General features: G+C 39.5%; 1 protein-coding gene across 1 annotated transcript in view; it reads left to right on the top strand.

The window, feature by feature from the left end:
• Positions 1-16,819: 16,819 nt before the first annotated feature.
• The window catches only part of LOC117527254, a 35,380-nt gene continuing 34,792 nt past the window's right edge, over positions 16,820-17,407 (top strand). The window contains exon 1 of the mRNA XM_034189493.1: positions 16,820-17,097. Coding sequence (XP_034045384.1) covers positions 16,857-17,097 — 241 coding nt within the window. The 5' untranslated portion in view covers positions 16,820-16,856. The remainder of the gene's footprint in view (positions 17,098-17,407) is intronic.

The following is a 17,407-nucleotide window of genomic DNA, read 5'->3' as shown; positions in this document are numbered from 1 at the left end:
GCTTTTCCAAATAAAAAATTCTAAAATTATTTTCCTTATACCCAAACTCAAAGCAAATCTCTCCAACTTGATATAAATTCATTAAAAATATAAAAACCAGGATGATGGGTTGCATAAGTAATCAGCCCCTTTGGTATAACACCTGTGAATAATCAGTTTTATTACCACTTTTTTTTTTTTCCAGACAAGTCAGGTATGGATACATGAACATTTCCAAGTCACTGAATATGTGTTGGACTTAATTTACATCAATTATGAAGAAATGCAAACAGGATGGCACTCTATGATAAATCTGTGTGGAGTAGACAGTTCTCAAAAACTGAGGGGCTCATTACTTATGTAGTCCATCATCTTGGCTTTTATATTTTTAATTAATTTTTTTCAAGTTGTAGAGATCTGCTTTGAGTTTCAGGAAGATAATTTTGGAATCTTTTATATTGAGAAGCCTAATTTACATTTTGTATTTGAAATGGCATAAACAAATTAAAATGTATGAAATACCAAGGGGCCGAATACTTTTGGAGGCCACTGTGCTTCTACATTTGTATGTTGTTGGCAGTGATGAACAAATGGTATCTCAGTGTTTCCCCTTTACAAAAGATGCTAAGCAATTTACAAACTTTTTACAATTTTCACTTTCTAATATTTTGAGCAAAAATATGGTTCATAAAACTGTTGTAACTTTGTTTTATGTGTGTTCATTACATGAACCACAGCTCCATTATTCTACTTTTCAACATAATATTATGTCCTGATGTTATTAATTATCATTGAATACTGAAAGTGTCACATACAGTTTGAATTTTCTCATGATACCTTGAAGGCATGGTGTCATGATGGTCATCCATCCTTCCATTTTCTAAATCCACTTATTCCTGTTAAGGGTCACTGGATTGGGTCACCTTTTTTCTTTTTTTTAAACAGGCAATTTAGTGTTTCCAGTTCATCTAACATGCATGTCTTTGGAAGTGGAAGGAAGCCCACACAAACATGGGAAGAACATGCAAACTCCACACAGAAAAGACGAGGTTGGAAGTGACCCTGAGACCTTCTCACTGTGTGGCAACAGTGCTAACCACCAAACCACCCAGCTGCCTCATGATAGTAATGTTCTTGCTAAATGATGCATCACGCAGTAAGTCTTGGTCAAGAATTACTTAAGTTACGTTCACTGTTTGTCTGACCACAGTGTCAACTTTGAAAACTGTATTTTTGTGTAATCCAAAAAAAAAAAAAAAAAAAAAATGAGGGTTGAAACAACTTGGTGTTTATTAAATGCATCAAATAGTCTAGAGTAGACCATTGTTATTTCAGAGGCTCGCCTTAACGTAAAGCCTGTTAAAGACTCAAGTGCATGCAGGCTCTGCAGGTTAAGACATGAGGTATAATGTCTGAGTGGGCATTTGTATTTTGAAACAAACGTGTTCAAGCTTACATTCATGATCTCCATCTATTGGCCCTATAAGCTGTATGTACCGGTGAGAGTCACTGTTTTAGTTGAATCAGGTGACCTAACGTAATGAAGACTCCAAGGACCATGTCCATGGCTAAATGTACATATCTGAGGGCTTTTGTGCAGTTGTGAACTTGGGGACTCTAACTAACCAGTAGATTTAAAACATGTATTTTGACAATATGTTTAAATTGGGGGGGTTTCACATTTTTATTGTGACTTCTTTATAACAAAATTAATCTACCTTTGTCCTTATAATCATGATGTAGTCAGACATTGGCATTTGTGAATCACATTTTTATATTACAAATTACATACTGTACATACAGATTGTGTTGTACACCCCTGTAGTTTGTTTTGATCCTGAATAAGTTTTATCTCCGTGACTACAGAATTACTATAGATGTACTGTGTTTCTGGTCACCATAGCAGTCCTTGTACCTGCAATATTTCCCCTAGAATGTACTTTTTTTTTTGGTTGGTTGGTTGTGGTTTTGTTTTTTGTTTTGTTTTTTCAGGCCCAGTCATACACTGAGGGGAAGACTTTGTCCTTTAAAAACAATTAGAGAAACATTTTAGAATGTAAAAATTGGAGCCCGACCGATATATCAGTTGGCCGATAATAGTGACAGATCTAAGCCTTTCAGGAGCATATCAGTAACTGCATTATTTTTGCCACTATGAAAGCATTTATTTTACAGAGTAAATGATGCAGAAAAACACTTGGACTGTTGGAAATTGTCATTATAAAGTTGGTCCCGCACAGGACACTTTGACAACATTGTTTGCAGTACTGTCAGGCATGGCTGGGACCCTCCCATCACCCCTTGGTCACATTATCTGCAAGAGATAGAGGCAAAGTGACCGGCTGACATTAAATTTTAGTCAGAGTGGGCGTTTTGCAGTCAAGACAAGTTGATTGCTCTGCTGCCAGCTAAGGGGGACCAAAATAGGCAAGAATGTTGGTAAGGTTAGACCTTACTTGTGTGAAGCGCCTTGATGCAACTTTGTTGCGATTTAGCGCTATATGAATGAATTTTTTAAAAAAAAGTCCATTTCATGCAAATGCTGAGTGATGCGACATGGCGACCGCAATCTGAGTGAAGGCACCTTGACATACATTGGTTGATTGTTGGTTATATTTATAGTTATTTATAATAAAGTTCATGGTTAAACTGTAAAATATAAAGCTTCAGTTATGCTTCTTTGTCATAAGGTTTTGATAACGAAATGTTAGGAATCATTGTCATTTTTAATACATACATTAGGAGATATCTATCATAAATTTTTACTCTAATATTTGTCATATCGGCCCCCAAAAATCCATATTGTTTGGGCTCTGTTAAAAATAAGCTGTGTACCCTATGAAATTTGCAAAAATGGCACACCATGAACAAAGTGAGTGTGATTCAAAATAGAACTTTTATATTTTTTATTTATTTATTTTTATCACCTAAGTTAAAATGGTATTCCTGTGTGATAGAGTGGTTTTCACTTTGTATATCAGGTTTTTTTTTTACCCCTATAATTTTGGAATAGAGCAGTAATCCTGTGTCAGTGGGTCTGGCGGGGTGATTTTGTAATGCAAGGTAAAATTAAAGCATTTGAGGGTATTTGTTTTACTGTATATGTCATAGAACTCTCAAACAAGCTGTGTCAAGCCTGAATGGTATTTAAAGCAGGCAAATATCTGTGAAAACATTAGAATTGTTGGACTTTGGATATGTTTATCATGAAACTCCAAAACATGAAAACATAACAGGCAGTTAAAAACTGATTTTACCCTATATGACCCCTTTCTTATTAGGTAAAGACTATTTTCATTTTCAAATCTAGCCCATGAAAGTTAAAACATAGGTAGAAAAACCTCTTGACTCAAAGGTTTATAGTTTTAAATGTTTACTAAATATTTTAATTGTCGACTGAAGTAACCATGCCACGTGAAAGTTAGCCAGTTTATACAACCGAATCCCATTTTACACCATACAGTATTTCTATGACCATTATTTTCATGTGAAATTAACTTTATAGTGAGTTACAACTGTAAGAAAGATTTTGAACAGGTGTTTTGACTTACACTGGCCTCCAAAAGTATTGGGCCCCTTGGTATTTCACACATTTTAATTTGTTTATACCATTTCAAATACAAAAAGTAAATGAGGCTTCTCAATATTAAATAAAGTGTAAAATTATCTTCCTTAAACTCGAAATCAAAGCAAATCTCTACAATTTGATACAAATTAATTAAAAATATGAAAGCCAAGATGATGGGTTGCATAAAGAATGGGCCCCTTCGGTATATCACCTGTAAATAATCAGTTTTATATAATGGCTGAGTGGATCCTTGTCATTTGATTGTTTTTTTGTGTGTCACACGACATTGATTATTCATCCCATTTGTGTTGCGTTGCATTTAGAGTGCGGCTTGGTTCCATTTAGAATGCAAATTTGGTTCCATTTAGTGTGCAAATTGGTTCCATACATTTTGTACCATTGCACGCTGCACCATTCAACTCGGCTTTGCCTCATTGAATGTAAAACATTCATTATTTGTATATTATTGCCAGTTTTCTTCAGACAAGTCACGGATGGATACATGAACATTTCCAAGTCACTGAATATGTATTGGACTTTAGTAACATCAATTATGAAGAAACACATCCAGTATGGCACTCTATGGTAAATCTGTGTGGAGCAGACAGTTCTCAAAAACTGAGTGACTGTGCAAGAAGGAGAAGAGTGAGAAAAGCCAACAAGACACCCAGACAACCCAAAAGAAGTTGGAGGCTTCTGTGGCTGTGATTGGTGAAGTTGTGCATAGTGCATGTTTTGCATTTTGTGTCACTAGTTCTACAGCTTCATGATGAAGTGGAGCAGAGAAGGATTTTCTTTCTACCCCTGTCACACTAGAGGCCGAATTAGCCCAAATGCCGCCCGAATGGAAATTTGACCCACATTAGAGAAGTGTCGAGGTGCATTCCAGACAGTTCATGTTCAGCCGTGCAGCCAGCCCGAATGTTGAGCACATGCACCCAACTGTTGAGGTGTGTTTGAGATGGAAATGTATTGAACAGCAGTCGAGGTGGACTCGAACTGCATTCAAAATATTTTCACAGCGCCAAAACAGCATTTGAAACAGTCTGATCGTGTTTGAGGGAAATTCACCATGGACAGGCATGTCAACTCCTGCCGGCATGTCCCGGTTGTAGCAGGATGACTCCGCCCCGCTGCATCCTGTTCAGGGTGTACAAAGGAAATATAGTAATGTGCACACAATCATTATGTGCGCCAGATGTGAACATTGCGCAATCACACCAAAAACTGTGTCACTGCGAGTCAAAGCATCTCAGAGCCACGGAGCTGTGCTCGTGGCTGAACGGGCTGTTACATCCATAATAAGGATGATATTACAGATACATTGACATCCCCACTTATGGGTTAGATAATGTATCTGTCGTAATATGTTTGTCATGGCTGTAACTCCCCGGTCAAATGTGCTGCGCTATGGGCAGTGCGTCACAGAGCCGCGCTGTTAGCTGTCATGTCGGCTGAATGGTTGGCTGTGTCCTGTGTGAGCACAGCTGATCGCAACACTGTGCATGCGTGAGGCTGGATCAAAGATCGCTCAGGTGTGTGTGTGTGTGTGTGTGTGTGTGTGCGCGCGTGCGCGCCCATAAGAGCTGATGGCTTTGCTGCGTGTCCGTGAAGCTGGATCAAATGATCGCTCAGCTACATAACAGCTGATCGCGCTGCTGCGCATGCGTGAGGCTGGATCAAATGATCGCTCAGCTGTGTGTATGCGCGCGTGCGCTCACAACAGCTGATGGCTTGGATCATGTGGATTATGTGGTCACTTAGGTGCACCTGTGTGGGCTCACATCATCTGATCGCTTTGGTGCGTTTGTGTGAGCCCATCTGGACAGCGGAGCTCCCAGCTATCCGCTAAACACCTGATTTCCTGGAGGGTGGGGAGCAGGGAGCACATGTGACGGATTTAGTCCTTTCTCACATATGTAGCTGAACATGTGATATATTCCTCAAAATACATATTGTGTCACCAGCTGATATACCACCAGTAAATGTAATTTTTAATCATTTGTACTGATGTTGTGGTAGCTGTAGCTGCTGCGGAGGGACCCTTCCGGCTGGATGTGATGTGGCTGCTTCAAATTCACCCATGACCATGATCAGATTATTTTGAATGCTGTTGGTGTGCCGTCTCAAATATTTAGATTGCAGTCACATTGCGGTCAGGCTACAATTCATCTGGCATTCAACATTTTTTCCACCTCAAACGCACCTCAAAAGTAGAGAGCATGTGCTCTTCATTCTGGCTGGCTGTGCAGCTGTGCCAGACTGTTTAGACTGCTCTCAGAATGGTGTCTGACATTTTTGACTGCACCTCGACACTTCCTGAATGTGGGTCGGATGGCATTTGGGCTCAGTCTGCCTCTGGTGTGACCTGGTGTGAGGGGGTTATTATTCTTGCTGCATTCGGACAGCATTTTGGTATTCGTACTGTGTTCCGCCTACATTTGAACTGGGTTCAGGAGCTATTACACACGCCATGTGCAGGGATCATTTGAGGCGGGTTAGGGCACAATCTGAGTATTTGAATGGCATTCTTTTGCATTTCTTATTCCCTTCCAGATATGGCACGAATTGTGTTGTTTTTTTTTTTTCCCCCATTTCCTGATTCGGCTTCATTCGTGCTCATTCTTGCTAAGTGTGACGGGACCCTTCACCATCAATTCTAGGCTGCATCGCAGATTTACCGTTTAGAAAATTGTAGCTGAACTTTCAGGTCTTCTTTTTAAGAAAATCCTCCTCTATACCACTTCATCATGAAGGTGTATAACTGGGGATAAAAAATGCAAAACATGCACTATGCACAATTTCTCCAATCACAGCCAGAGAAGCCTATAACGACTTCTGTGTGTCTTGGCTTTCCTCACTCTTCTCCTTCTTGCACAGTCACTCAGTTTTTGACAACTGCCTATTCCCCATAGATTTACCATAGAGTGCCATGCTGTTTGTGTTTCTTCATAATTGATGTAAATAATGTCCAAGACATGTTCAGTGACTTGGAAATGTTCATGTATCCATCCCCTAACTTGTCTGAAGAAAACTGGCAATAAAAATGATCATTTACAGGTGTTATACTGAAAGAGCCCATTACTTATGCAACCCATCATCTTGGCTTTTAAATTTTTAATTAATTTATATCAAGTTGTAGAGATTTGTTTTGAGTTTGAGTTTAAGGAACATAATTTTACAAATTTATATACTGAGAAGCCTGATTTATATTTGAAATGGCATAAACACATTAAATATGTGAAATACCAAGGGGCCCAGTACTTTTGGAGGGCACCGTATGTGTGGAGCTGAACAGGAAGAAAAAACAGCACTGATCCTTCATCTTTCTTGTTTTCGAACAGCCTTGGTGCTGCAGTGCTGATCAGTGTGCTGCAGATGCATTGTTTTTTTATTTCCAAAACCAGTGTCACCTTATTCTGAAAGCGTGTGTACAGACATGAAGGTTGTACTCATAACCTTGGAATAATTTAACAATGTTTTTCACCTTTTGTAGTTTACAGACATTGGCATAAATCAAATAATGCACCAAAATAAGCCATCTGTGGAGCTCAAAAAATGTTTTACAATGTGAATAATAGTGTTTTTTGTGTGTATGTTTATAATGTAATGAGTATAAAAAAAAAAAAATGAAAGTGTAAGCTGTGATCATAGACAAAAAAAATTGCCAAATATATATAGTTAGCATATAGTTGCATGATCACTCCAAATAGCAGCATTTACTAAGTCAAATACATAAATAGGCAATAATAAAACAATAAAATCATAAAGGTCAGTGGAAAAAAAATAACATTTATAGTGGTACTCTTCAAAAGACCCAATTCATAAAAGTTAGATGCCATCACATCTCTCAGAAAACAACTAGAGTCAGATCATAATCATTACTGCTACAGGGAATTTGAATGGTGAGGACTTTTCACAGTGGGCCATTTTCCATTTCAATTTAATTCAGTTTATTTCATCTATATGGCTGCAGTAATAACAAAGCTGCCTCAAGGTGCTTCACATGAGTAAGGTTTCACCTTACCAACCCCCAGAACAAGTACACAGGCGATCGGGATAAGGAAAAACTCCCTCAGATGATGTTGAGAAAGAAACCTCAAGCAGACCAGACTCAAAGGGGTGACCTACTACTAACAGTTACAAGGTTTTTGCAAAGTTTTTACAAAGCTTAAGAAATGAAACCGAAAACCACAGTAACATCAAAAACAACGTGCATTATTGAGATGACCATGCAAGCAATTGTGCCCCAGGCATGGGGTCATCCAGCACCCTGGGGTGCAGGGCCAGCATCCATCCATCATGTCATCAGTGGGCCTGTCCTCCTGGTAGAATATATTCTAAAAGCAGGCTGCAGTGTGCTGCGTCAGATTCAGTCATGGCATCTCGCCATGGTATCGGCGTGTCTGTATGAACGTCTCAACTAGTCTGATGTACTAAGCGCTCCACATAATCAGAATAAACCAATGTTACTGCTTAAATAAATGCTGACAGTAAAGCAGTGTATTCTGTAACGTTTTGCTAAAAGTAGAAATATTTTGCGATTCTTGTGCAGAAAGGACAGTTGAGAAGTGTGTTATAGCTTAATAAATTAAAAGGTGTACTTGACTGTGATACCCATAGCTACGGCTCTGTGAAACTCCTACTAGCTAAATTTCATACCCACATTTGATAGCAGAAACAAACGTGCTAATCCTACTAATTAGATTAGTGTAATTTTGTCAGACTGATTGTCGGGGGTTTAGAAGTATGAAGTACTTGGAGCAATCGGATAAGTTTATGTAAAAGGTTTGTTTACTGTTGAGGTAGTTTTATATTTTTACAAGAATTTGTTTCATGCAATCTCTATTTAAAGATATTGCTGACGTTAATGGTCACAGTTGGCCATTCAATACTATTATATCAAGGTCTTCCTTCACTTCCAGGTGACATAGTATTCCTCCAACATTTGGTCACCTTTTCATTTGGTAGAACCACTGGATTTGAGTAGAAAGACAATATATGTACCTAACTGAGGTTTTCAAACCTCAAAACAAGTACTAATATTTAATGTAATTGTGTTATCCTCTACATCTCCGTTTTATTGGCCCTTGATGCTAAGGTCCAGTAGTAACTGAAGCTAGAGTTGTGATTAAGAGTTATGCAGCATCTGTGCTCTGCATACATACAATACATACACATTGCGCAATACTGCTTACCTGACAAGTTTGCCTTGTTTTTGTTTTTGTAATGCACTGATATCTGGTCATATGCAGTGTCATGCTTGTATATTAACCAGCTTCCTGCTAAATTAATTTTATATGGTAAAGAAGACTTTGTATTTATTTATGACTGATTCGTAATGTTTGTCTGTTTGTATTTTTATCATGTGAATTTCTTTTGAAGCTGTACTATTTATGTTGTTTAGATTTAATTCTTTTCTTTAATTCTTTTAAGTGAAAATATGACTTTTGGATCATGTTATGTTATGTGTATTTAAATTGGGGAAACATCTGTTCATATGGTTCATATTATTTACTTACAGTTTTCATTTAGTCCCTGGTCATTAATATACTTCATGATTGGTTATTAGGATTATTGTGATTCTGTTTGGTCTGGTGTGGTAGTGCTAATAACAGTTTTAAAAATGTCTAACATGGGTATTAAAAATCCAGCTCTTATTTTGTGAACAAGTAGTCCCCCTGGTCTCTTTGTACATCATCCAACCAGTATGAATACAGTGGCCATCTTCTACACCTCAATATTAAAAGGCTGCATTTATGAGGACAAACTTATTAAATCTGGCAAACTTTGGCGACCATATCAATCCTCAAAACAACTTTGGTTTGCCTATATAACAGCCCTTAGATGTGTCTGCCCCCTGCTGGATGGTTAGCGGATGGGGGATTAGCTAAAGGTGTAGTTTTCAGTGAGACAAAAAGTTTCTGGACAGAACTGCACTAAATCAGAGTAGTAAACTATTTATGTTCTCAAACTCAAATAGCAGGATTTAAGAGGGTGAGGGAGATGCTAGAGTGGTACGTAGTGAATGGAAGCCATGAGAGACTATTTTTGTACAGAAATGTACTAAAATCAGATAAACCGTTTTTCCAATTGTTTCGCAGCTGTTTCATTCTAAAGTGCAAATAACAGTCACCCATCCACACAGTCCTGCAGAAAGGGTTTTGCATAAATGTGGCTGAAGCAGACTTCTTACTACTTACTCTGTCAGCATATATGCAGTTTTGAAGTGACGTATCATGAAATGTGCTCGTCAGTTTCTTTAATCTCTGAAGGCGGTATGTAGTGTATGTACGTATATATATATATATATATATATATATATATATATATATATATATATATATATATATATATATATATATATATATATATATATATATATATATATATATATATATATGTATATATGTATGTGTATGTATATATGTATGTGTGTGTATGTATGTATGTATGTGTATGTATGTATGTGTGTATGTGTATGTATGTATGTGTGTATGTGTGTGTATATATATATATATATATATATATATATATATATATATATATATATATGTGTATGTGTGTATGTGTGTATAATATGTATGTATATGTGGGTGTGTATGTATGTACATATGTAAGTTTATTGATACATAAAAAGACTTTTCCTTTTCTTTCCTCCTTGTTTCCCCCTCTTACATCACTTACATCATTATCACCAGATCAGGGTCGGCAAGTGGGGGTCTGTTGCTTAAAGGTCTCCCCCTTCTGCCAGCAGACTCCAAAACCTTGTCTTTTAATGCAGAGCCTAGGACATTCAGCAAAGGGTGGACCTGTGTCAGGGGGTGACCCCTCTCTGGCAGCAGGTTTACAAAATACTTTGCATCTTTTAATGCACCACACACATGACAAATGGGGAAGGGGGGGGGGGGGGGAAGGAAATAATAATAATGATAATGATAAATTAATAAAAAAGTTAAGGTAATTAAATTAATAAAATAAAATGAATGTAGCATAATTGTATATATGTATATGTATACATGTGTGTATAGGTGATGTATGTGTGTATTTTGTGTATGTATGATGTGTATGTATGTATGGAGAGAGAGAGAGAGAGAGAGAGAGAGAGAGAGAGAATTACCATCGACACACACAAGAATAGTCCTTTTAAATAGTCATTTTCTGAGTAAATGTGAGGAATTTATTGACATATGAAAATGACTTAAGGAATGACACCAGCAATATCAATAGCAGTTAAAAAAAAAATGGTAGTAATAATAATAATAGAAATTTAAAAAAATATTTTTTTGATTGACAATAATTATTGTCATTATTAGTCTATTATGGTGGGAATTGTTTTTATCATTATTTTATTATTATTATTATTATAGATACTCATCACTAATATATGATATCAATTACATAGTAATAAAAAAGGAATATTGGTCACACTCGGTAGTCGTAATAACGTATGGGTATTTGGGGGTGGGATTAAATAAATTTGTCTTCATCCCACCCCTTTTCGGGTTAAGTGCGCCGGTATGTATGCGTGTATGTTTGTATCTCCTGTTCTTTTCAACCCAATGTGGATAAATGTAGATGTTAAAGAAATGCTTATTTTGTAAAACTCAAAATAAATGATCAATCAGTCAGTATGTATGTATATGTACGTGTATATGTGTGTGTATACGAGGGCTGTCAATAAAGTAACGGTCCTTTTTATTTTTTCAAAAACTATATGGATTTCATTCATATGTTTTTACGTCAGACATGCTTGAACCCTCGTGCGCATGCGTGAGTTTTTCCACGCCTGTCGGTGACGTCATTCGCCTGTGAGCACTCCTTGTGGGAGGAGTCGTCCAGCCCCTCGTCGGAATTCCTTTGTCTGAGAAGTTGCTGAGAGACTGGCGCTTTGTTTGGTCCAAATTTTTTCTAAACCTGTGAGACACATCGAAGTGGACACGGTTCGACAAAATTAAGCTGGTTTTCAGTGAAAATTTTAACGGCTGATGAGAGATTTTGAGGTGATTCTGTCGCTTTAAGGACTTCCCACGGTGCGAGACGTCGCTCAGCGCTCTCAGCCGCCGTCGTCAGCCTGTTCAAGCTGAAAACCTCCACATTTCAGGTTCTATTGATCCAGGACGTCGTGAGAGAACAGAGAAGTTTCAGAAGAAGTCGGTTTCAGCATTTTATCCGGATATTCCACTGTTAAAGGAGATTTTTTTTTAATGAAAGACGTGCGGACGGGTCCGCGCATCGGGACGCAGCCGCCGCGACGCTCCGCCACAGGAAAAACACCTCTGTTGGAAGCCTTAAGGACAAGTTGGAACATGTCCTGCCTGTTAAACAATTTCTCATATACTCACTCCACTGAAAGCCATCAAAAGCCGCCTGGATTTTACAAATGGTTATCAACACGGAGGTGTTTTTCCTGTGCCGCCGCACCGCGTCGGCTGCGTCCCGATGTGCAGATCCGTCCGCACGTCTTTCATTAAAAAAATCTCCTTTAACAGTGGAATATCCGGATAAAATGCTGAAACCGACTTCTTCTGAAACTTCTCTGTTCTCTCACGACGTCCTGGATCAATAGAGCCTGAAATGTGGAGGTTTTCAGCTTGAACAGGCTGACGACAGCGGCTGAGAGCGCTGAGCGACGTCTCGCACCGTGGGAAGTCCTTAAAGCGACAGAATCACCTCAAAATCTCTCATCAGCCGTTAAAATTTTCATTGAAAACCAGCTTAATTTTTCGAACCGTGTCCACTTCGATGTGTCTCACAGGTTTAGAAAAAATTTTGATCAAACAACGCGCCAGTCTCTCAGCAACTTCTCAGACAAAGGAATTCCGACGAGGGGCTGGACGACTCCTCCCACAAGGAGTGCTCACAGGCGAATGACGTCACCGACAGGCGTGGAAAAACTCACGCATGCGCACGAGGGTTCAAGCATGTCTGACGTAAAAACATATGAATGAAATCCATATAGTTTTTGAAAAAAATAAAAAGGACCGTTACTTTATTGACAGCCCTCGTATATGCATATATGTGTGTGTGTGTGTGCATGTGTATATGTGTAGGGGTATGTATATGTATGTGTAGGTATAAATGTATGTATGTGTATATATATGTAGTGTATATTTATGTGTTAGTGGGCATGTATATAGGTATATATGTGAGTGTGTATATGTGTGTGTATATATGTATATAATGTGTGTGTATGTATGTACGTATACAGGTATATATGCACGGCCCAAGCAGATGGTCACCCCCTAGAGCAGGGGTGGGCAATCATGTGCCATGAAGGGCCGAGACACTGCAGGTTTTCCTTTTAACCAATCACCTCAGCAGGTGATTTCATTCATGATCAGGTGTCTCAGCAGCTGATTTCATTGACGATCAGGTGTTTATGTTCAAGGGAGAAGTTCATCAGCAACCACCTGCTGAGGTAACTGGTTGCAAGGAAAACCTGCAGTGTCTCGGCCTTCATTGCCCACCCCTGCCCTAGAGCCTGGTCTGCTTGAGGTTTCTTCCTAAGAGGGAGTTTTTCCTCACCACAGTTGCCTAGTGCTTGCTCTGGGGGTCGGCAGGGTTAATATGGAGTGACTTGGGCCAAGTTTGCTGTGATTTGGCGCTTTATACATAACATACTTATACATGAATTGAAATGTAATTGAATATTGAAGTGTATGTCTGTGTTGATATGTAGTGTGTTGTGAATTTGTGTATATGTTGTTATGACTGTTATAATTGTTGGACTCATTCTAGCAGGGGTGGGCGTTGATAAGCTTTGCTTCTGCCCACACCCTTTCGGACTCACAGGCTTATTTATATAACATTCATATTATTGGTATGTTTCTGTTCTTTCGGATTTGTGTGTGTGCCGAATAAATCCATTCATTCATTCAAGGCTAGGTCTGGTGGCCATCAAGGCCATTGTTGCCTGCATTGCAACAAGCTGTTGTTGATGCCCACTGCAAACCCCCCCCCACCAAAAAAAATAGAAAATGAAGCAGTAACATAACATAACACAACTGACAGTGACAAACACAAACAAAATTGGAGAGAGAGAGAGAAATGTATGGGCAGAGTGATAAGAGATGTATGATGAAGTGAATAAATGTGAGGAGTTGCATCAATGCCACTGCTGCCAAACTGTAGGTGGGGCTTAAGGGGACACAGGAAACAGCCCAAGCACAACAGGCAGAGAGTTCCATTCATCTCTGGTGAAAACAGGCAACCTGAGGATCATTACTGCACACCTCCAGCAAGCATGGAGTGACCATACAATCTATGGGATTGACCACAGGGTGTCTGGGGCAGGCACAGCATAAACAGGCATGCCAAACCACCCTGCATACTGGAGCATCTGATGAACCAAGCATGGGCCAGACAACAAATGGTGCCACATTTTGCAAAGAGGGTGGGACAGCACTGTGCCTTTTGAGGCTAAATCCATAGCACCAGAGTCAACAGGTGGGCATGGACCCATCCAACCAAGACCACCAACCATCTGGAGGGGGTCACAGAATGGGAACCCCCTCCACGCAACCCAAAACATTTTTATTTATAATGCAGATCTTCAAAACAGCAGTCCTGGGTGGTGATAGCCCCACCACTGCTATAGCTGCATGTTGGTATTTGCCTAATTACTTTACGTTGTTTTAGATATACAGTGAGGCTTGTAATTTTTATCGTAGGTACACTTGAACTGTGAGAGACAGAATCTTAAAAAAAAGAAAAAAGAAAATTGCATTGTATAACTTTTAAATAATTAATCTGCATTTAATTGCATGAAATAAGTATTTGATTACCTACCAACCAGCAAGAATTCTGGCTCTCACAGACCTGTTACTTTTTCTTTAAGAAGCCCTCCTATTCTGCACTTTACCTGTATTAATTGCACCTATTTGAACTCATTACCTGTATAAAAGACACCTGTTCACACACAAACGCCTTGCTCTCACTGCCTCCGATGCGCTTAACCAGTCTGCGGGCTCGGTAAATGCCGCAGCGGGCCACTCACACCACCCCCGTCTGCTGTGCAGAGCTGCAGCCAACTCCGGCAACAGGTCCAGAGACTACGCTCGCTGTTTTGATGCGGAGTGCTCCAGCAGCCCGCAAGGATAGACTGCTTGTGGAAAAATCCGCAGCGTCGCAGGGTCTCGGTAACCGCAGCCGCAGAGCTCCATGGCCACTGAGAGAGGTTTGTATCTTTTTAAAGACTTGGATTCTCTGCGGGTCCCGCATCCGTACCCCGCAATGGTAACACCGGAGGCAGTGTGAGCGAGAGGTCAATCACAATCAAACCTATCCACAATGGCCAAGACCAAAGAGCTGTCTGAGGACACCAGGGACAAAATTGTAGACCTGCACAAGGCTGGGATGGTCTACAGCACAACAGGCAAGCAGCTTGGTAGAAGACAACAACTGTTGGTGTAATTATTAGAAAATGGAAGAAACACAAGATGGCTGTCAGTCTTGTTCGGTCTGGGGCCCCATGCAAGATCTCGCCTCAGTTGGGGTAAGAATGATTCTCAGAAAGCCTAGAACTACACGGTGGACCTGGTCAATGACCTGAAGAGAGCTGGGACAACAGTCGCAAAGATTACATTAGTAACACACTACGCCGTCATGGTTTAAAATCCTGCAGGGCACACAAATCAGCACATGTCCAGGCCCATTTGAAGCTTGCCAGTGACCATCTGGATGATCCAGAGGAGGCATGGGAGAAGGTCATGTGGTCAGAAGAGACCAAAATAGAGATTTCTGGTATCAACTCCACTCACTGTTTGGAGGATGAGATCAACCCAAGAACACCGTCCCAACCATGAAGCATGGCGCTGGAAACATCATTTTTGGGAGTGCTTTTCTGCAAAGGGGACAGGACAACTGCACTTTATTGAAGGGAGGATGGATGGGGTCGTACTGTATCGTGAGATTTTGGCAAACAACCTCCTTCCCTCAGTAAGAGCATTGAAGATAGGTCGTGGCTGGGTCTTCCAGCATGACAGTGACCCCAAACACATCGCCAGGTCAACTAAGGAGTGGCTCCGTAAGAAGCATTTCAAGGTCCTGGAGTGGCCTAGCCAGTCTTCAGACCTGAACTCAATAGAAAATTTTGGAGGGAGCTGAAACTCGAAACCTGAAAGATCTGGAGAAGCTCTGTAGGGAGGAGTGGACCAAAATCCCTGCTGCAGTGTGTGTAAACTTGGTCAAGAACTACAAGAAATATCTGACCTCCGTAATTGCAGACAAAATTTTCTGTAGCAAATATTAAGGTCTGTTTTTCTATTGTATCAAATACTTATTTCATGCAAAATGCAGATTAATTATTTTAAAATCATACAATGTGATTTTCTGATTTTTAGATTCGGCCTCTCACAGTTGAAATGTACCTACAATAAAAATTACAGACCTCGCCATTCTTTGCAGGTGAGAAAACTTGCACAATCGATAGTGGAATCAAATACTTATTTGCCTCACTGTACATTTAAGACTCGATGGTGTCCATCCATGTAGATGTTTGTGGTACAAATGGTTTTAAAAATAAGCATCTATCCACAAACTCAGACCACTATAGAATTTTATCTCTGCTAATGTTCTGTTGCTTGAGTTTTTAGCAGCATTGTTCAAAATCGAGTGAACCAACAACGTATAGTTAAATTGGTGAAAGAATGGGATCTAACTTGAATATAAACCATAAAGTTTGTATCTTAATGTCGTCCTTATTTATGCTCAGAGGTTATGCTTTTCCATATCCCTTTGTTGAGATGTTAACAGGATTTCAAAAAAGTGAATGAATTTCAGTAATTTTCAGGAAAATATGAGGTGGGTCTGGATGAAGAATTAGGGTGGGAATGTTCTTTAAAAAAAATGCTTCAATCCAGATTGATAAAGCACATCTGTTCCTATCTGTGATTTATGAATCGTGTGTGTGTATATATATATATATATGTATGTATATGTGTATATATGTATGTATATGTGTGTGTGTGTGAGAAGCGCTTTGAGCTTCTAATGCAGATGGGTAGCGCTATATAAATGCAGTCAATTTACCGTTTATAATTTGTGTCATCTAATATTCAAATAAGTAAATCCCATATTTGGTTTTATTTAAGTTACATAGGCTTGGTTTTTCTCTTTCATGATTGTAAATATAAAAATTATATCTACTTGTCATCGTGATTTGAACTTAATGCTGTGAACATGCTTTTTTTAAATAAAGTTCCACCAAGCTGAAGAAGGGCGGAACAAAAAAGTTTCGAATCGTAACGCAGACGTCACGGGACCCGGATGCTTCGAAGCAGATCAGTCCTGGGTGTCGATCTCTAAGATGGCGGCTCGTAGAAGAAGTGTTGTTTGGAACTTTTTTAGAACCATCGACGATGAGTCGCTCCTGTGTATGCTCTGTAGGCGTACTCTGGCGAACCAGAACAACACCTCATCCATGCTTCGACATCTGCGTGTCAGACATCCGTCCGAGTTTGCCGGCACCTTGAAAACGGAACAGCCCTCCACTGGCGGGAACGGACATCATGGCATGGAGGCGGCGGGCAGCGATCATTACTACGCGGGTATTGTTTCCACGAACACATGCCGTTGCTTCACCTTCTACTTCTGCGAGCTGAATGCAGACCCATTACATTTAGCTTCATGAACATCGTCGCGTTCTCAGCACCAGCAGCTGTTGTTCTCGTCACATTATGATGTTACAACAAATTCAGTGACCCATTATATTCTGTGAACCGATGACAAATTTGAGCCATTTTAACCAACTGTAGTCTATTTCGAAAGTCTTTTTTTTTAAATCAACATATTTTTAAGTTAATATGGCTCACGTCATTTGACAAGTCTTAGTTAAACTGGTATAATAAGCATATCTTT

Source organism: Thalassophryne amazonica, chromosome 2 (assembly GCF_902500255.1).
Source record: "Thalassophryne amazonica chromosome 2, fThaAma1.1, whole genome shotgun sequence".
NCBI classification, from domain to species: Eukaryota; Metazoa; Chordata; class Actinopteri; order Batrachoidiformes; family Batrachoididae; genus Thalassophryne; species Thalassophryne amazonica.
The sequence above is the reverse complement of the archived record's forward strand: the minus strand, read 5'-3'. Positions and strand labels throughout refer to the sequence as shown.